At 41.7% G+C, this 25,109-nt stretch overlaps 1 protein-coding gene and 1 pseudogene across 1 annotated transcript in view; one reads left to right on the forward strand and one right to left on the reverse strand.

The window, feature by feature from the left end:
• Positions 1–25,109, reverse strand: part of LOC136172936 (collagen alpha-4(VI) chain-like) — a 107,100-nt gene that overhangs the window by 38,731 nt on the left and 43,260 nt on the right. The window contains 12 exon segments of the mRNA XM_065942103.1: positions 379–441; positions 2,411–2,433; positions 2,436–2,472; positions 2,578–2,613; positions 8,563–8,613; positions 10,697–10,759; positions 11,288–11,350; positions 12,313–12,375; positions 14,136–14,198; positions 17,000–17,035; positions 17,152–17,205; positions 17,280–17,305. Coding sequence (XP_065798175.1) covers positions 379–441; positions 2,411–2,433; positions 2,436–2,472; positions 2,578–2,613; positions 8,563–8,613; positions 10,697–10,759; positions 11,288–11,350; positions 12,313–12,375; positions 14,136–14,198; positions 17,000–17,035; positions 17,152–17,205; positions 17,280–17,305 — 578 coding nt within the window.
• LOC136173166 (ubiquitin carboxyl-terminal hydrolase 46-like) lies at positions 23,674–24,817 on the forward strand (annotated as a pseudogene).

A 25,109-nucleotide genomic window follows, 5' to 3' on the forward strand; every position in this document is an offset into this window, starting at 1 on the left:
GCGAAGAGTTGACTCGTTGGAAAAGACCCTGATGCTGGGAGGGATTGGGGGCAGGAGGAGAAGGGGACGACAGAGGATGAGATGGCTGGATGGCATCACCAATTCGATGGGCATGAGTTTGAGTAAACTCCAGGAGTTTGTGATGGACAGGGAGGCCTGCAATTCATGGGGTCGCAAAGAGTCGGACATGACTGAGCGACTGAACTGAACTGATACTGTGTAAGGACTTGAAGCTAACGTCCTCTAAAGCAAGTTTGGCTTATTCCTTATAAAGCTTCTCCTGTGCATTTTAAATGTTTATTTCTTCTTAGAGATGCCTCTCATCAAATCCTTATTCACTTTTACTCTCAAATAAAAGAAAGGAGAAGTCTGTATTACCACTGGTCCTGGAGGGCCTTGGTCACCTGGAGTTCCAGCAAATCCAGGAAGTCCAGCATTACCCTGAAAATGACCAAACCAAAGGAGTAAGCATCCCCCTTGAACACAGCTTGATTAAGACCAATAGACCCACTTTGAGATTCCAAGTTGTCCATATATACAAGGTCTAATGAGTCTGTGTGGACCAGTTAGTGGAGTGGGACATAGAGACTGGGGGGAAGTATCTCTTCGTGAGAACCACTTGAGTCCCCACCTTACATATTTAACTGCAGTCAATGTGTGTGCATTCACACGAATACTTCCAAACAGAGCCTTAAACTATGTCTCAGTCCTCAGCTGAGACTCCAGGTCACGTAATTAAATGAATGCAAGAAATGAGTATTGAGGGTCAGGCATCAAGAGAATGGAAAAGTTCCTATTAGCTTCTGATCTTTAGTGTCTCAGAAGAAGTCTATGCTGTCCATGGACTCCCTGGTTATCTTACAGGTATTTGAACTGCTACTGAATTATCTGTGTGTAACTGACACTTTATCTTTTTAAACTTTAAACAAGAGAGAGAAGTTTAACTGAGCAAGGTAATACTAGCCAGTATATTCAAGGCTATGGTCCTTCCAGTAGTCATGTACAGAAGTGAGAGCAGGACCATAATGAAGGCAGAGCACTGAAGAAATGATGCTTCCGATCAACCTGTGGTGATGGAGAAGACTCCTGAGAGTCCCCTGGACAGCAAGAAGATCAAACCAGTCAATCTTAAAGGAAATAAACCCTGAATATTCATAGGAGGGACTGACACTGAAGTTTGAAGCTCCAGTCCTTTGGCCAGCTGATGCAAATAGCTGACTCATTGGAAAAAAAAACCCTGATGCTGGGAAAGACTGAAGGCAGAAGGAGAAGAAGGCAACAGAGGATGAGATGGTTGAGTGGCATCACCAATTCAATGGACATGAACTTGGGCAAAGTCTGGGAGATGGTGAGGGGCAAGGAAGCCTGGAGTGCTGCAGTCCATGTGGTCATGAAGAGTCAAACATGACTTGGTGACTGAACAACAACAATATTAGCCAACAGCAAGTCTGGTTAGACATAGATCAAATTTTTCTTTATGTCCTTGCCAGTGTATGAAAATACCAGTCATCAGGTGGCCAGACAATACACACTCTCTTTCCATTCTTCTTTTCTACCCTGAACCCTAGTCCATGTTCTTAAAGACCTTACTCTCTAATGTGAAAGTGTTAGTCACTCAGTCATGTCTGACTCTTTACAATGCCATGGACTGTAAACTGCCAGACTCCTCTGTCCATGGAATTCTCCAGGCAAGAATACTAGAGTGGGTAACCATTCCCTTCTCCAGGAGATCTTCCCAACCCAAGGATCAATCTCCAAGGATGTGTCTCCCACATTGCAGGCAGATTCTTTACCATCTGAGCCACCAGGGAAGCCCCTTATTCATCAGCTAAGCACTACCAAGGTGTTGGGTATCCACCAATTACTTTTTCCAAGAAGGGCTGCCAGTGATTGTGGATCTTCAAGACAGAATCTTCCAAACCTGAAGGTTTTAATGGTTTTAATGATAGACTCCCTAAAGTACAGAGGAAACATGACTCCAAGTCCACCAAGATGGCAGCCACATTCTTGAGAGTCTAGTCCTAGAAAACCTAAGAGAAAGTCAAGGCTTAGAAGAATCTTAAAGAAACAGTAATGTTTGTCCTGCAGCTAAGCCATCATTTTTCAAATAATGCCTAGATTTACCAAAGACAAGGGTATCCCCGAAGCTGTTCTTTAAAAAGTTGATACTGCATAACTGAAACTCCAACTTGAATTTTCTGTGTTATGGGTTGGTGAGCTGCACTTGCATTCAGATGATAAATGATAATTTATTAATTATCATTAAGTAGGGAGTGACCAAGAGAGGTATAGAATATTCTGAGGAGGACATGGACTTCTTGCTAAAAAAATCCATTAACCCAGTAGAAATAGAGTCCTGTGAGTCACGATGTGGCCTCTGTAGACACGGGGAAATTCCTTTGGTTCTTACCCTCTTCCCTCTGGTTCCCTTTGCCCCTTCTCTCCTCAGTGTCCTGGGTCACCATCTTCTCCCTTAATAGGATCAAAAGCAGAACCATGAGTGTAAAGAAAAATAAAGGACAAACAAATGACACATGCTGCATACCAGATGTCAGGGCCAAAAAGATATCTTCTTACTTGTGTACCAGGGTAGCCGGGAAATCCAGGTTCACCCTAGTGTCAGAAACGAGATAAGGGCTTTGTTTAGTGTCATATGATTAAAACTTTCTTTGACATTCCTTGGGGGAAAAAGAAGAAACTACAATTTTGAGGAAACAGACTCAGAAACAACAGAGAAAACAGAATGATCAGAAAAAACAATGATCACGGCTGTTATCTTCAGCTACTCCCTAGTGGTCATATTTTCCTTCTACAATTTAATGCAAAACAATGTGCACATGATTTTTACAAATTCTTCCTCCTTCCTTGATATATTGTGTAACGAAACTTTCTCCTTGTGCATTTTTTATCTATCAGTTTAAGTAACCAGAGGTATGATCCAATGGAAACCAAGGGAAGGGCCACTAAGTTGCTACAGGGAAGTAGGTGATCACTGTCAGACCAAAGACATACTGCTACTAAGCAAGCATTCAGTCAACAAGTATGTATTTAGCACCTACTGTCTGCCAGACATGTCTCTAGGCATTGGGAATTCCATGGTAAACAGAACAAAGATCCTGCCGTCAGGGATCTTACCTGCTAGTGAGAAAGGGACATACACTCTGCCAGGGTGAGATCAATGCTATTCCGGAAAAAAGGATTAAGGAATAGATATTGACATGTAAGGGTGAAGGGTGTAACTATTTTATATAAGGGTGTCAGGCAAAACCATTTTGGAGAGGTGGCATTTGGGGAAAGAATTCTTCTATAATTCTTCCAGTAAGAATTATGGAAGCGACCCAAAGAGGTGTGCCAAAGAAGAACATCCAGGCAGAGGAAGGAGTATGTGAAAACCATAAACAAGAGTATGAACAGGTGCCAAGTTTGAGGAACAGTGAAACAGAATAAGAGGGTGGGGAGGGTGGATTACAGGGAGTCTTGTAGGTCACGGAACAGCGCAGTTAACTCTGAATGCCATCAGGAGCCCCGGCTGGGCTTTGGGTAAAGAAGTGACATGGTCTGACTCTGTATTTGAAACATGGCTCTGGTTCCTTCAAGCAGAGCAGGGCAGAAGCAGGGAGAACAGTCAGGTGGCGTTGACCATCATTAAGGTAGCACAGCATGTTGGCTTCGCCTGGGCGGCAGCACTGGGCACTGGCCATAATGAAATAGGATGAAATCTCACCCTGTGTATGTATTTTGAAGATAGACTCACCCACATTTGTTGATGGATTAAATGCAGGCAGGGAGAGAAGGAGACATTAAAGATGAAACAAGCATCTGTCGTGAGTAACTGGCAGGATGCAGTCTCTACTTCCCAGGCTGGGGAAGGCAGGGTGACGGGCAGGTGAATCAGTTTTGACTGACTGCATGCTTGATATTAAAGGATTGAGAGAGTTAACCCAGGCTGGGAGTCCGGGGCCTTTTCAGGAGGAGATGAACATTCTCGCTCACGCTTTCCTTAAGCTGTGTGCAACAATGCATCTTGCCTGAGAATTGGCCTTTCTTTAAGTCTGGAGTTGATAATTACAGAGTGAGCCAGTGTCTTACTTGTGGAATGCTTTTCTTAGGCTCTATGTTAATGACTGTAATTGTAACAAATCTTGCCTGGGGACCTCTTTCTCAAGACTTGTCCCCCTGATGACACAGCAACAGTCTGCCTCACCCCCAGATGTTGCCCCGAACCCGTTCTCCCTGGCTAGTCTCGGGCCAGTTATCTCAGGATGTCTGCCTTGGGGGAGGGTCTGGGGGAGCTCTTACAACCTCCAGGTATTCTTTTTCTCTATTCTCAGCAGCCAGTTGAGAAGTATCCAATGCCCTGCTTAAAATAGTGGGAGTGGGTATTCTTTCTACCACTTTCTGATGTCTGTGCCAGAAACTATTTCTTTTTCACTTTTCCTTTTTCTTTTTTCTTCACGAAAAGTCAGACGTGACTTTTCACTCTTTCTTTTTCACTTTCACTTTAAATAAAAATCTTTGCTTCACAAAGGTTTTGGTGCCTGAGACTGTCTTTAGTCGCAGAGTGAAATTGTATCCTTCAGAGCTCGGAAATCTGGCGGCACCACTCACCGTAAGCTATCAGCATCATTGCTTCCTAGATGGCACTGGTGGCAAAGAAGCTGCCTGCCAGTGCCAATGAAGGAGATGTAAGAGAAACACATTCCATCCCTGGGTTGGGAAGATCCCCTGGAGAAGGAAATGGCAACCCACTCCAGTATTCTTGCCTGGGAAAATCACATGGACAGAGAAGCCTGGTAGGCTACAGTCCGTAGGTCACAAAGAGTTGGACAGGACTGAAGTGACTTAGCATGCACGCAGGTGTGATGATGATATTGTACATTTTTAAAGGATATTTAGAAATGCAAGCTGAAATATTTATGCATGAAATATACAGTCCTGAATATTCATTGGAACAACTGATACTGAAGCTGAAACTCCAATACTCTGGCCCCCTGATGGGAAGAACTGACTCACTGGAAAAGACCCTGATGCTGGGAAAGATTGAAGGCAGGAGGAGAAGGGGACGACAGAGGGTGAGATGTTTGGATGGCATCACCAACTCGATGGACATGAGTTTGAGCAAGCTCCAGGAGTTAGTGATTGACAGGGAAGCCTGGCGTGCTGCAGTCCACGGGGTCACAAAGAGTTGGACACGACTGAGCAACTGAACTGATACACTATCAAGGATGTACTTTAAAATAATTGGGCGGGGAATGAAGAAAAGTGGGTGAGACCACAAATAAAACTAAACTGGCCAAGTGTTTCTCATTGTTTGAGCTAGGTAATGTGTATATCGGAAGAGGGATCATTATGTTCGTATCTCCACTTATATATATGTTTGGATTTTTCCATAATAAGAGATTAGAAAATTTGAGAAGTAAAAAGTTGGTTGGGACATGCCAATTTTCATGTACCTATTAGATAACCAAGGAAAACATATTTGGAACTTAAGAGACTGGTTCAGGAGAGAAATAAACTGAAGATTGGAGGGCGGATGGCACTTGAGGCCATCAATCAGATCATCTCAGGAGTAACTAACGAGGGAGCAAAAGGTTAGGATAGAGTCGTCTCGAGTCTTCAACATTTAGCGCTCGAGAACATTGAGAAGGTCCAGTCAAGCGCAGCCAGTGAAAACCAAGGAAGTGGTATGTGCCGGAAGTTGGGTGGGGAAAGGTTGAAAGAACAAGCCCTTGTGATCATCGCTGCCAAATGCTGCTGAGACACATAGCATGATGTGGGCAAAGAACTGACCGCTGGACTTAGCACCACTGTTCCTCAAACGCGGCACACATTTACCACGACTGCAGCAGACGTCGCGCGAGGGGAGGGCCAAGGAGTAAAGCCTCAGTTGTCATCAGCTTCAGAGAACCAGAGGAGAGAAGGTGGTGTTCCCAAACCTTGGCACTACTGACATTTTTGACCTGATGGTTCTTGGCCGTGAAGGGCTATCCTGTGTATCACAGACAAAAAACGGCATGTCTGGTCTCCACCTACAAGATGCCAGCAGCATTCCCGCCCCAGTTCAGACAACCAAAACATCTCTAGATATTGCCAGATGCCCCCTGGAGGGTAAAATCACCCCTGAGTAAGAACCACTAGTACAGACTGCTCCTGCGGAGAGTTTTATCAGAAAAGAGTGGGGCAATGGGAGTACATAGTTAAGTGAGAGGGTTTTTTTTCTTGGTTTGGGTGTTTTTCTTGTTTTAATGTTTGTTTGTTTGTTTGTTTGTTTTAGATGAGGGGTATTTCCACCTCTTTGTATACTGATGGGAATGGTCTATGGCGAGGGAAGAAAATTTAATGACGCAGGGAAGAAAGGTGACTGTTGCAAGAGCCAGGGCTTTAAGGAAACAAACAAACAAACAAAGAATGGAATCTGGTCCACAAGAGGTGAGAGGAGGCTCACAGGCAGATAACGGCACGGACTCTCATCCAGGGCAAGGGAAGGCGAGATGAGCAAGCACGGAGGCAAGCAGGCGGCCTTCAGGGTGGTGGATGCACGCCGCGGTTTTTTCCTCACTGATCTACTTACTTAATGAAATAGGAGGCACAGTCACCTGCTGAAAACGTAGAAGAGAAAGCAGGTCTTGGAGGCTTGAGCAGAGAAAGGAGGGTATGAAGAAGTCAACTTGGAGAGGAGAAGAGTGAACCAATGAGGAAAAGGTCATAGGCCAGGCAGCATAAGGACCCTGAGGGAGACTGTGACGTCTTGCCAGGAAACAATGCCGGGAAATGTAAACGGCAGCCCTGTGTCCCACAGGGTTAACTGTATCACAGTGAGCACGGGCTGCCCTTGCGCTTAGTTCAAGCTGGCATGCGGCTCCAAACGTGCCGGTTTGAATTCCACCCAGAATCCCCTCTCTGCAAACTCTAGCTTAGAGAAGACAGATTTAATTTGCCAGGATGGGCCTCCAAAGGCTAGCTTCTACACTCAGATCTGGCTCAAGCTGTGTGACTTTAGGTAGGTTGCTTCACTTCTCTGAATCTCCATATTCTTATCTGTACACTGACAAGGCTAAACAAGATGTTCCATCATTCCACAGATATTCACCAAGAACTGACGGCATTCGGGGCTCATTTCTGATTGATAAAACGGCAGTGGTGCCATGTGGCAGCCGCGAGGAAACAAGAGTATTGCAGAAGAGTCAGCCCAGAGTCCTGTTCAGCAGCTGAGCACCATGGTGCGGCCCAGGGGTTTGTTATTTTGTGAGGCAAGAAATGTAACTTGTAGACTGAAGCCCCCAGAATAATGGTAGCGAATGACATTTGATTCAAGCTTCATGTGGCTTCCAAGCTTCCAAACCTCTGTCCCTGGGGTTTTGCTAAAATACTAGATTCACATAGGAGGGGAAATATTCAAGAATACTTATTGAGCACCTATCCTCAGTGCCAGGCTCTGTTCCAGCAATACAAAAATGAATAAAATGTCTAAAAAATGATCAAATGAATTTATTATTAGAAACAGACTCACAGATATAGAAAACAAATGTACCAAAGGGGAAAAGTGGAGTTTGGGATTAACATTTATACTCTACTAAACATGGGGGCTTTACTGGTGGTTTAGACAGTAAAGAATCTGACTGCAATGCAGGAGAGCCAGGTTTAATCCCTGGGTCAGGAAGATCCCCTGGAGAAGGGAATGGCTACCCACTCTAATATTCTTGCCTGGAGAATCCCATGGACAGAGGAACCTGGCGGGCTACAGTCCATGGGATCACAAAGAGTCTGACACGACTGAGTGACTAACACACACTGCTAAACATAAAATAGACAACCAACAAGGGTCTACTGTACAGAATACTATACTCAAAAACTTGTAGCAAGCAATAATGGAAAAGCATCTGAAAAGGACTAGCTTTAGATGGACAGATGGGTAGATGAATCACTTTGCTGTCCACCTAAAACTAACACGGCAGTGTAAACCAACCACATGGCAATGTTTTAAAGATAGATTAATTTAAAAATAAATAAATAAAACACGTAGCATTTCTGACAATGAATACGATGCAAGCCTGCTGGCAAGTTCACAAACTGGAGGTAACCTCAGGGATAAATTATAATCCAACCTAGATGGGGAAACTTACTGTAGAAACATGGACCCTGGGCTTTAGGAACACAGAGAGCAGCATAGTTTCTGTCCAGGGAAGCCCAAAGGGCATCAGCAGAAAGAAACTGATGCTTGAGTTGGCCTAAGAAAGTGAGTAAAAATGGTCCAAAAGAAGGAGATGGGGAGGCCATCCCAAATCGAGGCAAGAGCATTCCCAGAGACAAGGAGTTAGTTGCACAGTGCCTGGCATGCACAGTGCTAGGGTGGGGCTAGGAATTTGTTTTTTAAATAAGGGAGTGACAAAATCAGCCTTTATTTTTTAAGGAGGGAACTCTGGCAGCTACGATATATGTCATAAAAAAAATACACGGAAACCATTTCTGGTACACGACTTGGGTATTAACTATTATTCTAGTCAAGTAAAAAAAAAAAACTACAGTCTTTAGTTAAGAATAATCTATAAGGTTAGCGCTCACCTTTGTTCCTTTTCTTCCTGGATGCCCATATCCATTTGGACGGGAAAGACCCTAAGAAAAAGATATATGATGAATTGTGGAGTCATCCACAACCACACTTGGTCGATAATATTCTCTGAACTCTTGGACAAACCAGCAGGGCAAGGAGGTAGGGAAGGCAGAAGGGGCTTGGTGGAGGTTCGAGGGATTTGGTGGAGATTTCTCCTACCTCTGCAGCATAAACACTAGATGTCCTTCACAGGATAAGGAGGGGACAAGGGTTTAAAACTTTAAAAGACCACAAGATAAGTAAGATCGTGTGTGTGTGTGTGTGTGTGTGTGTGTGTGTGTTAATTTTTGACCACCTCTTCAATAAGATTCTGACCTCAGCAAGATGTTATCTTGGTTATAGGAATCCAAATCACTGTACAAAGTTCCCCTTGGGCTAAACTTGCTTTGTTTGCAGGATAAAATCAAACAGAAGAAGCTTCAGAACTTGTTAAGTCTCTAGGGATAAAGAAAAATTGGGGAGGAGAGGTGGATAGAGCCAATGTGGTCCATACGATATAAACCCAGGCAGACCTGAATTTTCTTCCACTTACAACAGTGGTTCTATAAGTGACCTTGGCCAAGTTACTCAACCTCTATAAGCTTCGACCTCTTCGTCTGTTACATGGGGATAATAATATCATCCACACAGCATGACTTTTCTTTTTGGAAAGACTAAGGGGGTGCCGTTATTCTGCCTCTGTAGGTGGCTGTGGTACTGGTAGTGCTGGTAGGGGAGGGGTGATGTGGTGGTGATGGTGATATTGGTCATGGTGACGGCACTGATGATAGTGGAAGCGGTGATGGTAGAATTCCACACGGAGGTGTTGACGATGGCAATTGTGAAAATGTTGACGACTCTACTGGGATCTATGCTGTGCATTTATACAGTGAGCACCTTGTAATAAAGAGCCAATTCAGAACCTTCCATCTATTCTTTGCTGAATGGACAAAGACTGTACCCAAATCAACTGAGAAGATTTTTTTTAATTTTAAGCCACAAAAGTCATGGCAATGACCTGAGGGAGAAAGTTTGAAATTTTAGAAAAGAAAGAAAAAGAATGCAAAAAAAAAAAAAAAAATTGCCAAGAATAAATTACTGAAGGCGGGAAAAGATGCGAATGAGGCTCAGTTGCTTTACTCCAGCTCTGCTCTGCTCAAGGACATGCAAGGCCTTCAGCATCTGTAACTCCAGAGGCCCAAAATGTATGTTTTGGAGATGTCCCCTCTGAGGGGACACCGTTCAGAAGGGCACTGCTCTCCAGTGTGGCCTGTTCCAGGGATAGGCCAGCATTATTTCAAGTCAAGATAGTCTAATCAACAGTGTTAACTTTATCGTGTGACTTGCATGTAGATGCATTTGACAGTAATCCTATTTTTTTCCCCTCTCCACATTTAAGTTTAAGCTTCTTAGGCCTGTTTTTGTTTCTTCTGCTTGCTTAAAAAAAAAAAATGCAAGTTCAATGCTGAGGGCAAAACAGCAGCAGGTCCTTCCTACTGTAATGAAAGAAATCTCAGAAATATGAGTTAGAAAGATGGCATTACTCTGTAATAGTGAGGTAGTGAGTTGAAAATGGTCATGAACTAACTAACTTGTTCTCACCTTTAGAGTAATGACTAAGGTGAAGAGGCACAGCACTGCAGATCATCTTTGGTCTCCAGAGATGATGCCAGGCTCTGAATAATCAAACCCAGACGTTTAAAAGTTTGCAACTCTCCTCCAACTTATAAAAAAATAAAATTATATTTAAAAAAAAAAGTTTGCAACTCTGATTGGCTGTCTTACTTGTTTTTCCAGAAAAAAAAAATGCTTCATTGAACATCTTTGCATTCTTGAAGACTCAAACACTCATAAAATATCTGTCAAACAGAAGAATCTTTTTGGAACCTCCCTCTCCAACAATAAATCCCAAGATAGCTTTGGAGTCTTTATTGACATAAGGAGTCTGGGAATCTTTGAACTATGGAGATTTACAACAGCTCAACTGATGATTCATGCCATATTCATAACCCTAAGTCTTCATCAAGAATATTAGAATTTTGTGTGGAGCAAGAACAAATGACATGAAATTCTATCAGGAGTCCAAAACAGAGAAACTAGACTTACAGGTTGCCCTCTTCGTCCTTGTAGACCTGGCAGTCCTCCTTCTCCTACATCACCAAGCTCTCCCTTTTATAATAAAAGGCAAACATGAGGTTAATTTTCTAAGTTCAATCAATTTTATGTCATTTTCCTTAGAGATTTTACATTCCTTTTAAGTCCTCGTGACATCATCCTGCAGTCTAATGTCAAATCTTCCTCTAGACTTTGAGAAATACAGATAACTTTATTACAGTAAAGATTTTGGTATTGAAAATTAACAAACCAGGTATGCAACACCAGTTACAGAATTTTATATTACTATGGCTTTTTCTAGGTGTAAGAATGTGAATCTACACTGGTGGTGAGTCTGTACATCTATCTAACTATCCATATGTCCATGTCTACTGATGTATGTGACCATCTATCCATCCATCTTTCTATATGGTTGTCTAAGCATCTTTCTTTCTCGGTCTCCATCTATCTAACTACAAGGTAATGAAGAGTCAGTGTCATCCCCAAGCACGTCAGACTCTCACGCTGGAAATGATCGTGTAAGGAGACATTCGCATGAAAAAATCCAGCCGCACGAGGAAGAGTGTGCTTTCTGGCACTTACCTTCATTCCCCTTGTTCCATCTTTTCCTTTTGAACCATTTGGGTCTGGAGGCCCAGGATTCCCCTGTAGTAAGACCAAAACCCAAATCAGCTCTGATGTTTGATACAATTAATTTTATCCTCCAAAGAGTATAACATGCACATTTAACCTCTGAGCAGGGGACTGAGGTGAGGGAGCAAGGTGATCTATGCAAGAGGCCATATCCTCCAGATACCAAGAACTGGAGCAATCACCTGGCTACTAGAGAAAGACACCCTCTGACTAAGAAATTGGGAAGGCAAATGTCTGAACTTCTACCCACTCCAAACAGGAAATATGATCAAATGAGAATGAAAATGATACGATCAGTTATAGGACTTGACCTTGGTCAACCAAGAGATATGGTGTAGGCCATTTTGAATCTCCAGATACTTTAATACCTGGTTCAAATGGTGCTGCTTGGGTTTTTAAAGCTGCCTCAAAACCTCCTTCCATAGGAAGCCACTTCTCATCACCTGCTTCAACCTCATCTGATCCTTCCATTAACCATGGGATAGCAACTGGGGGAGGCACTAAACAGGTAGTAGAAAGACCCAAGTTGGTGGCCAGTTCAGCCACTTACCATTCAGGTGAAAAAATCATTAAATCCCTTAGAGCCTCAGTTTTCTCTTCTATAAAATTGGGATGATTTTAAGTAATGTTTCCCTATATGTTTATGAGGAATAAATCAGCCATTTACGCCCCTTTGATAGTACTATTTCTTGTACTACAGGTAAGTATGAGCTTGTGTTACACACCCTTGTGGTTCAAACTGAATCTACTTCATTACTGTATTCCCACAACCCTACATACCCTGAGATTACAAGGGGAACGTAGCTGGTGGTCAGAGTCTATTTCCTCAAATTACTATTTCTAAAAAGTCCTGATACCCACAGATCCCAGAACAAGCAGTGTATCTTTACATTATTTGTCCAGGGACACACAGGTCTATGAACTGGTCATGGAGAATGAGCAGCTGTGTTGAGCCGTGAGTTTGTCAAACCCACCTGAGCACCCATGAAGCCTTTTTCTCCAAAACTTCCTGGTGGTCCTTGCCTTCCTCTTGGTCCCTGGTCCAGAGATGACATTAAAATTCAACCAGTTTTTATAGAGTTATTTATTTTCCATGTAACCATAAAATCCCCTCGGATGCCCATTAAACCACCAATTAAGGGACTCTGACCCATCACAGTTGGATTCATCACACTGGAGTAAAGTAGCCACTGCTCCCAGAAGCACCTGCAGCTCATTCATTCCACACTCCCTCTGTCTAAGCAGTATCTATATTCTTAGCCACTTCTCCAGTTGAATCTAAAGAACACTAAAATTTAAAAATCGCTTTTTTCACTCAACTAATTTTAAATCCTCAAAAATTTTAAGCCCTAAAAGGGAAATGAGAAGAGCAGCTGAGATATTGATCTCCTTTGAAAAATCAACTATGTCCTTATCCACACAAGGGCTGAGGGCAAGAGTTTGCATTCTGGTATTATCAAGAAACCAAACACATTTTAACTGGCTTAATCTCACTGGGCAATTGCTGGGGAGTTCTTCATTTTCTCTCCAATCTGTTTGACTTCACTGATTTTTGACATTTTAATTTTTCTTCAGCATTTCTGAGAAATGCTTTCCCACTAGAAGCACTGATCCTGGCTTCCACACTCCTGAGTGAGGTATTGTAATGATCTGTTTAAACAGACCATCCTATCCACACCGCAGTGGGAAGGTGAGAATCAAGGGAGGTTTTCTGGATTAGCTTACTCATGATCAGCTCCCCTTATGTTCAGCCATATAATAAAGTGAACTTAAAGAGGAAGTCCAGAATACAACAGTGGTGGGAGAGGTGGGGTCCATCTTTGAATTAAACCAGTGAGAAAAAGGAAAGCCAAGAATATTTCTCAGTTGTTTTCCCTTAGGTTAAGACAATACTTTCTATTATAAAATATATACAATCTCTAATTACACTTTGAAGACCCATTTCTTTTGTTAGCACCTTAGTCAAGTCAAAAAGACAGCATAAACCTTCTCAAATGACTATCTGACACTCATACAAGTTTCAAAATTATGGAGATTGAGTCAATGTGTTAGTAAAATCTGTTGTTTAAAATTTCTCCTTTTGAGGATCCCTGGGAACAATTTAGCTTTCCAAAGAAAGATGCAGAAAGTGTTCCAAAGAGGTTTATAGAATGACAGATTTGGATTACGCTTTGAACACTGTAAAAGAACTGGTTGGAAGTGTAATTTCTGGTTATCACTCAGTGGTTCACAACGCCCCACTGGACTTGAACTTCTGAACGACTCAGGCATATCTGTAAAGTACCCTCTATATACTTAATGCTCAATAAACACTTTGCTGATTTTTCCTGCCAAACTGAACCCAATTTTAATAAAGTAAATACTATTTAAGTAATGTGCATACACAGCTTCAGAGGCAGTCGTTAAGAGCATAGCTTTGTAACTAGGCTGCCTGAATTTCAATCTCATCTCTGTCACTTGGCCAATGTGAGCTTGGCCAATTTACTTGATTTTTCTATCCTCACTGCATTTCTCCCCTGTAAAACGGGCATGATAAAAATTCCCCCACTGAAGGATTAAATGAGCTAATACAAGTGTTGGCGGCCATACACAGGACATAGTAATTGCTTAGTAAATATTAGCTACTGCGATTTAACCCGCCCAGAAGAGAGGCTATACAATTTTCTTTGGGAGGCAGTCTCCTTTGGGAGGGCAGCATCCTGGACCATCCTGATATATGTCAAATCCTATCAAAGAACCTAAGTTAAAATTTCAGGCAAATATTCTTCAGCACTAAAAACAAGCTCAGGGATACAACCTGTGAACCTGGAGACCCAAGCTCTCCCTGGGAACCCTCTTCACCCGATTCTCCACGCACAGCCTGTCAGAATGAAGAGAACTTAGTTGAGTTCACCCATACATCTTCAGCATTCCTGCAAGGCAGTTTTCCTTGCAAGATGGCACTTGAAAGCAGTAAGAGAAAGACAAAAAATATCTGCGAGTGAGTGTTCAGTCATCCTAGGATCAGAGTTGAAGAGGAAATAAGGAGGTCCCACCTACTTGGTTGGGAAAATGAAAAATCATATTCTTACTGTCTTTCCTAGTCTCCTTCCAATACCTAAGCTAGTGATAGAAGCAAAAACACTTTGTTTAAACAACCCTAACTCCTATTTTACATAATAACTGGTTCTTAAAAGTTCATCCACTCCTTTTAAGGGCTGTGAGCTAAATGCTCACTGGTGTTAAGGACCTTTATCCCATCTGAGGAGACTCAAACTTTGAGCTCAGCGGCAAGCATGACATTTTGGAACAAAGCAAAAAAGCACACCAAAAAATCGCCAAAAAAACTGACTTTAAAACCCTACAGATTCTTACAGCATGAAGCTAGTTTTCTAGGCAAGGGATGATCTGTTAAAATGATTCATCTGGTAACCGATTTAATACCTCCCTCAAATGAACACTTTCATTTCTACAGAGAAGATACATTTTCCATGACTGAGGGTGATAAACTACTTTGCGAATGATGCTGCCTTCTTTCTCATGCTGCTCGCAAGTTGCCCAGATCACTGATCACTCATATAGATTTACAAACAGAAGAAATTCTAAATCCTATACTCAGAATTAATCTATCCATGGACCAATTATTTGTGTTTCATAAGTTTTGAGACCATTCAGATAAATGGGAAGCACATGTTAGTCCTTACTGTTAAATCATTATGTTCTTTAAGAGTTGATGTCTAGATTTATAAATGTGGACCAGATTTTAGAGGCATGAAGCTAGAAATGTTGAAACTGGTTACGAAATGTTGCCTAATCTGCATATCACATTAGTGACATCCATGGTGTAACATGTCAGAAAATGATGTGGTTGTAGACAGCAAAACCCAAACTCTTTTATTGTAATTCCATGCCTATATATTTTTCAATCTTTTTTCAAGGAAGTATAGTTAATTTACAATGTTGTGTTAGCTTCAGGTGTACGGCAAAGTGACTCAGTCATAAACCTCACTTTTGAGAATATTGGAGGCAATCAGTTTTGTCAAAGACCTTCATGATTAACTAGTAATAGTTGAACAGAACACAAAGCAAATTGGGAGAGAGGGTGGCTCAAGGAAGACCAAAGTTAAATAACTGTAAGTACTATGTGTCATCCACCATCTCAACAGCAAATTGATTTGACCAATAGTGGAGAAAATACGTATATTGTAAGATGAGGTGGGGGGCAGCATGTGGAGGAGATGGACAGGTTAAAAAATATTCTTCTCCACTGGAACAAATCAAAAGAAACACATCTAAAGTTGAAAACCAAGAAATAACAAAGGATGCATGTTCTTTAGGAAAATGGCAAAAAAATACCAAAAGGAACAGCCCCACGGGATGAAAATGAATGCTCCTGAATACCTGGGAAAGAACAGGCAGGGAAACATTTTTCACAACATGCTTGTGAGTGCAATTGGATTTTAAATTTATGTACAGACTCAGCTCTGGTTTAAATTAAATAAAAAGGAAAGATACAGGAGGTGGAGTTTAGTTTAGGGAACCAAAAACCCAAGACCCATCTGAGAAGAAGACCTTCTATCAACGGCTGTTTAGATAAACTGCACATAGCACAGCAAATGAATTAAATAATTCAAGAGTAGGAAATTCCTTCCACCAAGTAGAGCCACTGAATTTCTCCGAAACTGAGCCTAGTCAACTCACAGTCTATTTCTTTATGCTTTGTGTGGGGATAAAAACAATAGGCTAAAAGGACAGTTCAAGACATTATTTCTTTCACAAGTGTTGAAACTGAATTCAAAGTACAGAAACGGTCTATTTAAGAATTTATTTCAAGTTTTAACATTTTACGAGAAATAATACTTTAGTTGGTGTCAACAAAACTTGTTTGGATGTGTGAGACTTGGGATTTCTCAATAGATATGCTTTTGCAATATGTGTGGCTTGAAGACATACATGAACATTCACTCGCTCACCCATTCCCAACCTCAGAGATGACTTAAATCAGTCTCTGACTTTTCCTTCATCCTCAAACATAAGAATTCTAGAAAAAAATACCAGCACAGCATGACCAGAATCTGTTAGAAAGGAATCTACATAACAAATTTTACTCCACTTTGTACAAAAATTTCCAAGAGTAACCTTGATCTTTGGATTTGAATCCAAAGCTATAGGGCCTTTGACAACTTTGCTTTGCGAAACCGATATTTCCTCTCTTAGCCATAAAAAGTAACGAATGGTGCTCATAACTCCTGGGGTTGCAGAAAGGTTTACAAGAGGCCATATAAATGAAGATCTAGTGCAGTGAGTGGTACTGGATAAGCGCTCAGTAAAATCACAGAGATGTCCCATTCCACCTGCAAATCATACCATTCTTTCTTTGGAAATAGCAAACTCTCAATCCCCTTATGCACCCATTGAAAGTCCCGCTTCTTTAAATGGAAAAATCATTACTTCAGAGGTAAAAGCAACCCGCTGAGGTATTAGCTTATTTTCCATCTAAATGAAATAGCAGGTTGGAGAGGTAGCAGAGAACCATATAAACTTTCCTTTCTTCTTGGAAACTTCCCAAGGATGATACAGCCACCAACAACCCAACCAGCACTCCCCTTGACCCCAGAGAGGACTTAGATGAAATAGCCATATATGTGAAACGGAAAAGCAACTCTCCCAGCAACCACTGACCTTCAGCCCTGGCAGGCCTCCTCTTCCTCTGGAGCCCTAAGGACGGGAGGGAAGCAAGACCTTACAGAAGGAAACAAGGCAGGTTTTCCCCCAGCCTACCTTTCTCCTCCACAAAAGCAGATGAAATACATCCCACGAGCAGCCACACCTACCTGAGGGCCGACATTTCCTATTTCCCCTGGAAGTCCTTCAGTACCGGAACCGCCCTGGAAGGCAAGAGGTAAAGGGAAGATCAGTTTAGATGTCTGGGTTGACTCTCTAGATGTGGGCTGTCCCATACGGAATCCACTAAGGAGCCCAACGTGACTGAAAGTGAAAGAAAGTGAAAGTGAAAGTCGCTCAGTCGAGTCCGATTCTTTGCACCCCATGGACTGAATAGTCCACAGAATTCTCGAGGCCAGAATCCTGGGGTGGGGAGCTATTTCCTTCTCCAGGGGATCTTCCCAACCCAGGGATCGAACACAGGTCTCCCACATTGAAGGCAGATTCTTTACCAGCTGAGCCACAAGGGAAGCCCAAGAATACCGGAATGGGCAGTCGATCCCTTCTCCAGCAGATCTTCCCAACCCAGGAATCGAACCAGGGTCTCCTGCATTGCAGGCGGATTCTTTACCAACTGAGCTATGAGGGAAGCCCTTAGTAAGAATACGTAAATTGGAAAAGTATATGAAATGCAGAAATGAAAACACTTTATGCAAAGCTGTTCTCCCAACTGTTATTTATAAAAGATGAGATTCTAAAACAGTTTACATATTCTACAATATGAGGGAAGTGTTATTTACATTATGGTAGGAATGCTTATTGAAATTATGTGTATCAGAAGTTTTTAAGGTAGGAAAAAAAATGTGCTATCATGTTGTTTTTTTCAAGTATGGTAAATTTTATAAAAAAATAATTTACTCCAAATAAGGAGAAAGACAAAATGATGATTCCTCACTTTTTATATTGTTTTAGAACATTTCTTAATAAGCTCATGGAATCCTCACCTGACTTTCTCACGGAGAGAAACTTTGCCACCAACAAAAGTTCAATAGACTGATGACTTTCTTGGTTACTGGAACTACTGATTTTTATCCTTACATTTTACTTTCCTGAATTTCAAAGTATCTCTAGTAAATAAATTCTCTTCATAATGAGAATTTTTAAAATAATAAAGTAGGTCATATGAGGGAAAAGGCTTTACTAAAGCACTCTCACAATTGCTCTAGATATAGTATTCTTTCTTAAACTATCATTTTCTCATTTCAGTATTATTTTTTTTGCAACCAGCATACTAAAGGAATTATTTGGGCAGATGCTAGAACCATTGGATAAAAGAATGTACAGAAAGAAGAAATACACAGTCTCAGAGTGTCACTTCCCAGACTAGTTAATCCTGGAAAGAGGGAAAAGCATGTTCACCCTGGATAAATCTGGTGAACATTATCTTAATCAAGTGACAAAATCAATGCACCAATAATGAGACAGCCGGTAGAGAATCCGCCTGTAATGCAGAAGACACCAGTTCAATTCCTGGGTCAGGAAGATCTCCTGGAGGAGGGCACGGCAACCCACTCCAGGATTCTTGCCTGGAAAATTCCATGGACAAGATTGCTGGGGTGCACGAGGTCACAAGGTGAGTGTGACCTTGACCTGTGGCATTCTTTCCTTGTCTTTGTTCTATCCCTTGAGTTTTTTTTTTTTTTTTTCATTTATTTTTATTAGTTGGAGGCTAATTACTTTACAATATTGTAGTGGGTTTTGTCATACATTGACATGAATCAGCCATGGTTTTACATGTATTCCCCATCCCGATCCCCCCTCCCACCTCCCTCTCTACCCGCTCCCTCTGGGTCTTCCCAGTGCACCAGGCCCGACCACTTGTCTCATGCATCCAACTGGGCTGGTGATCTGTTTCACCCTAGATAATATACATGTTTCAATGCTGTTCTCTCAAAACATCCCACCCTTGCCTTCTCCCACAGAGTCCAAAAGTCTGTTCTGTACTTCTGTGTCTCTTTTTCTGTTTTGCATACAGGATTATCATTACCATCTTTCTAAATCACATATATATGTGTTAGTATGCTGTAATGATCTTTATCTTTCTGGCTTACTTCACTCTGTATAATGGGCTCCAGCTTCATCCATCTCATTAGAACTGATTCAAATGAATTCTTTTTAACGGCTGAGTAATATTCCCGGTGTATATGTACCACAGCTTCCTTATCCATTCGTCTGCAGATGGGCATCTAGGTTGCTTCCATATCCTGGTATTATAAACAGTGCTGCGATGAACAATGGGGTGCATGTGACTCTTTCAGATCTGGTTTTCTCAGTGTGTGTGCCCAGAAGTGGGACTGCTGGGTCATATGGCAGTTCCATTTCCAGTTTTTTAAGAAATCTCCACACTGTTCTCCATAGTGGCTGTACTAGTTTGCATTCCCACAAACAGTGTAAGAGGGTTTCCTTTTCTCCACACCCTCTCCAGCATTTATTGCTTGTAGACTTTTGGATAGCAGCCATCCTGACTGGCATGTAATGGTACCTCGTTATGGTTTTGATTTGCATTTCTCTGATAATGAGTGATGTTGAGCATCTTTTCATATGTTTGTTAGCCATCTATATGTCTTCTTTGGAGAAATGTCTGTTTAGTTCTTTGGCCCATTTTTTGATTGGGTCATTTATTTTTCTGGAATTGAGCTGCAGGAATTGCTTGTATATTTTTGAGATTAATCCTTTGTCTGTTGCTTCGTTTGCTATTATTTTCTCCCAATCTGAAGGCTGTTTTTTCACCTTGCTTATAGTTTCCTTTGTTGTGCAAAAACTTTTAAGTTTCATTAGGTCCCATTTGTTTATTTTTGCTTTTATTTCCAATATTCTGGGAGGTGGGTCATAGAGGATCCTGCTGTGATTTATGTTGGAGAGTGTTTTGCCTATGTTCTCCTCTAGGAGTTTTATAGTTTCTGGTCTTACATTAAGATCTTTAATCCATTTTGAGTTTATTTTTGTGTATGGTGTTAGAAAGTGTTCGAGTTTCATTCTTTTACAAGTGGTTGACCAGTTTTTCCAGCACCACTTGTTAAAGAGGTTGTCTTTTTTCCAGTGTATATCCTTGCCTCCTTTGTCGAAGATAAGGTGTCCATAGGTTCGTGGATTTATCTCTGTCTATCCCTTGAGTTTAAGGAAAATCTTAATTTTTCAACATAGCTGTGATGTTTTCTCTCTTTCTCACAGGGAGGGTTTCCTAGAAGTAGAAGTAGAGCCTGAGAAAAGGAATCCAATGTAAATAGTTTGTTGGGAGGGGACCAAAGTAGTGGAGTGTGAGATGTGGAGAAGTGAGCCAGAAGGGAAGGTGGCCTCAAAAGGCTGCCTTATTGTTCAGTAACCACTGTGGGTGGATGGAGCTTAATTCTGCTTGGGAACGGTGGGAGCCGACGTGGAACAAACGTGCACTTCAGTGTTATCCCACTTGAGGGTGGGGGGGAGGTGGGGGTATTCATGCACCCAAATGCTGTCAGGCATTAGCTGAGGCCTGCTCTCAAGGGGCGTTAATTTCCCAGTACTTCTGGACCGCCTTGTGTGTGGACAGGCTCTGGTTCCAGGAAAGAACCCTCAAGGAGAAGAGTCATAGAACTGCCAGCTGGAGGCGGGGCTTTAGATCCTTAAAACCGTTAAAGGCTGATGGGTGGGGCATCGTTGCCTTAAATGTTTCTTAACCTTCCAGGATTAGACAATCTCCTTCAGGCTAGAAAGCCTTGTCTGCGACTTCAGAGACCTATAGAGTTTTTCTGACCACAATGACCGTATTCTGCATAGTCTAGTAAGTTTCTCTTTCAGTCAATTTATCCTGTTGTTCCTGGAAGCCTTCTCATGCTTGTCATCCAGTGTATTCTCATTTTTGTGTGACAAAATATGATTGTTATAAGTGGAAGGTCACTGCTGTTTCCAGCTCAGCCCTTATGGTGTGAGGAGTGGCAAGGTGCAATTTTCTTCACAGCACAGGTGCAGGGAAGGGAAGTGGTAGTGATCAGAAGGCTTCAATGTCCGTCATGGTTACTGGAGGAGATGTCTTCATTTTGATCTAAAAAATGACATTTTCTTGAAATTAGGGATATATGGTTCTCTATGTGAAACAATAGTTTTAAAGCCTCATTCAATCTCAATCACTTTTATTTCTTCTTAACTGTAGGGAGCAAGAGGATTTTCAGGAGAAAAAGTGAGTGACCTTTCTTACTCTTTTCAAACTGGAGAACTGACTCTTTGGGAAACATGATAATGAATTCACTTGTTTTTCCTTCCTTGAGTGAGGTGAGACTTAAAACTTTCAGAAAAGGGAATATGTCAGATGCTATGAATGGCCAAACTGCCATGCTAATGAATGGCTAATTGTAGGGCATGTATTTCAGGCTTGCAGCCTGGATCTATATGGTAACTTTTAAGCCTTGCTAGTTCTGTAATAATTGAGCCATCTGTTTATCATGTTTATTTGGAAGAGCTGGTCCTGAATTCAAGGCGTGGTCAGGAGGGTCTGGTCAAACTTGGTGTCAAGTAGGAGAGAGATGCTAGCACACAGCTGCAAAGGAGCTGCCGTAATAGTGAATGACTTTGTATTCAGAAGTATCCATTTGCTCACTCATTCATTCAGAAAAATTTATTAGGTATCTTCTCTGTTCCCCACATTACCCTTGGGAATGCTTCCAAAGTGGTGAAAAGTCAAACAGTGGCTGATAGAACTCCTTTACTCAGGCCTCCTGATACCACTGATTCACCCCTGTGGCCTGTGCCCAACACAGCATGTAATTTTAGCCCAGCAGTTTCGTGTGCTCATATTCATTCACTAACTCAGTCATGTGTGTGCTAAAACAATGCCTGAAACTTGATTTCCTTGGGTGGCCTATTGATTGAGTAAATCAACCAACCATCCCACATATGTGACACGCATCTTGCAGAACTTCAAATATTTTTCTTCAAAAGATGCTTTATAAAGTCTTTTCTTCAAAAGGGTTTCCCTGGTGGCTCAGACAGTTAAACATCTGCCTACAATGCAGGAGACCCGGGTTCAATCCCTGGGTTGTGAAGATCCCCTGGAGAAGGAAATGGCAACCCACTCCAGTATTCTTGCGTGGAAAATCCCAAGGATGGAAGAGCCTGGTAGGCTACAGTTCATGGTGTCGCAAAGAGTCGAACACGACTGAGTGACTTCACTCACTGACGCTGGCAAAATGAAGGATCCGTAGTTTGAAAGTGATGGAATGCTTGGTGAGCGATCACAATACAGTGGCCAGTTTTTACTTTCATCACTAGTTAACCCCAGTTTCTCAGTTCTTTTCTAAAGAAGTTTTTTTTTTTTAATTGTGTCTTTCAAAATGCATGCACTTGCATACACTCATTTAATTCCTACTTATTCTACAACGATCCAAGTTTCCATTATGTAGATTCATTCAGGGATATTTGCCAGTCTTTTTAAACTAAAAAGATAGTGGCATAGTCTCAGGCTGCTTTTGTGTGCCTTAGCATCAGAATAAAAAAATGTAAAACTATGGGAAAAAAAAGAAACCCAACGGCAAAAGGACCAACATTAGCATGTAGACATCCTTTGAGGAATGTTTCATTCAGTCTTGTGAGGGTGTTACAGTACTTGTTCCAGTGTAAAAATTTAAAAGGAAGTCTTTCTGTCCATTCAAAATCTGAGTTCCTTTTCTTTAACAGCTGAGGTGTCAGGAAAAACAGTATATAGAGCTACTATCCACCTTGGGAAGAAAATAATTACTGCTTTTTAATGCTTGAATGCAGTATATACGTGTTGTTTCAGGAGGTCTAGATTCTTCTACCAACTGAGGACAATATTAGCAAAGAAATTAGCATCAGAACAAGAACACGTACCCTGGCCCTCTTTGCCTAATGTTCTCATCTTCCTTTGCACTGCTGGACAACCCTGGTGAGGAGGGTGTTGATGGCTTGCATGGAGACCAGGTAGAGAAGGCCTCTCATTCTGTGGCCTCAGCCCCTCTCTGCCCCCACTAGTTTGGCATTAATAGTCTCTATGGTTGTCACGATTGGTCTGGAAATGTAAGTAAATATGCATGCTTAACAATGTCGAAAGTTAGTTTATATATTTGCTATTATCTTCAAAATACAAGGGTCTTAGAAACTTAACTCTCATTTCACATGTTATTGTCCAGTAGTTTATTTGTCTTTTTATTATGTTAATTTCTATTAAATGAGACATTGTTATAATTATTGTTTAATTTAGTTGATCCTTATCTGACTTTACCCTCATTTCTGTTGCTATCACTGATACCTTCAAAGGAACATGAAAAGATGGTGTTTATTTTGCCTAAGGTACAACTTTTAGAGTTTTTATTTAATAGAGGTTGTAAACTCCCTTTGTTGTTTTTTATCTGGAAAAAAAAAAACCTCATGATTTCACACTTTTACTTGAAAGATTGTTCTTCGGTAAAGCATTTTCTCTCAGACTTTGGAAATGTGATTTCGTATTCTCCTGGGCTTCTATTGTCTTCTCTTGTTAGCTTTTACTGTTAAGAAGGTATCCATCAAGCTGAAAACTTAACCCCAGCTCACCTCCCGATGGCCAGGGCCACCATGCCTGCCCTCCCCTTGAACACTCCACCATGGTCAGTCCTGTTTTCACCTTATAAAGACGGTGGTGTGGGATCACTGTAACCTTTAGACTAATGACTGTTTGAAACATTGCCTCCATCTATAATATGGTTGCAGTATTCTGTGATGATTTGACAGAGAAGGACACCTGTGTTCCTCATTCTCAAATATTTTGAGAATATTTGGTGCCTCAAAGGGAACCAATGCCTCTGGAAAAAGACATTGATTCAGTGCAGTTTCCAATCAATGAACACTGCTTCGAACTGGTCAACTTTGGAAACACATGCTGCTGTGGTTCCATGCTGTGGCCTTGAACTCCTGCCAGAGGTTCTGGGAGAATGCCCTGGCACGCAAGGCCCAACTCAATAGGAAGGAAAACTTGTTGACCTGTCTGGGAGAGCGTTTCTACAGCATTGCCACTCCAAAGAAGGATAGTGTGACCCCACCAAAGAAGTGCATTTCAAGTTTGAGACACAAAAGCGACCTCTTAGATGACTACATGCAGCAGGATACGCATGAATGTTTAAATTACTTGCTAAACACGGACATCCTGCAGGAAGAGAAGGAACAAAATGGGAGATTAAAAAATGGCAGTATGAAGGAACAGCAGAAAATGATGAACCAGAAGTCACTTGCGTCCATGAGATTTCTCAGGGAGCACTCACCCATGAAACTTGATGCTTAAGCTGTGAAACTGTTTGTAGCAAGAGATGAAGATTTTCTTGACGTTTGTGTAGACATGGAGCAGGACATATCTATTGCTCCCTGTCTAAGAGACTTCAGCAACACAGAAACGCTATGTAGAAGACAGGAATATCGATGTGAAACAGATTGCAGCAAAGGCCCAGCAAAGGCTGAAAGCTGCCCACGATTCTGGCCTTGCACCTCGAGCGGTTCAAGTATGTGCCCCACATACAACAAACGATTTTACCAGGTGGTCTTCCTGCTGGAACTACAGCTCTTCAACGCCTGCAGTGACGTGGTGCATCTGGACTGCATGTACGAGCTGCTTGTGGTGGCGGTCCACAGGGGCAGTGCTCCAAATCATGGCATTATGTGAATATTACTGTGGTGAAAAGTCATGGCTTCTGGCTTTTGTTTGCTGATGATGGGGTAGAGAAAATGGATGCCCAAGCTATTGAAGAACTCTATGGCCTGACTTCAGATATAAAAAGAAAATCAGAATCTTGAAATATTTTATTCTATCCATCAAGATAATAACTTAAAGGACTGTGGGACTCATTTGACTGGAAGGAAATGTTCAAAGCACTCTGAGCTGCAGACATTTCTCTTAAGACACCCATCCTCCCCAGAGACCCACCAGCAGTGTACTCTGCGTCTTGGGGGTCTGACTGTGTGACTCCTCCCCCTTCCCTCCAGCTCCCCTTCATTTTCCTACATGCAGCACTACTTGTTTTAAGTTAGTTTGAGGTTGTGTTAACTGCAGTCAGATTGTAGTAAGGTTTAGATGAATGACATTTGCTAATTTTAGGATTGAAATCAAGATTGC

This window comes from Muntiacus reevesi, chromosome 8, assembly GCF_963930625.1.
Source record: "Muntiacus reevesi chromosome 8, mMunRee1.1, whole genome shotgun sequence".
Classification (NCBI taxonomy): domain Eukaryota; kingdom Metazoa; phylum Chordata; class Mammalia; order Artiodactyla; family Cervidae; genus Muntiacus; species Muntiacus reevesi.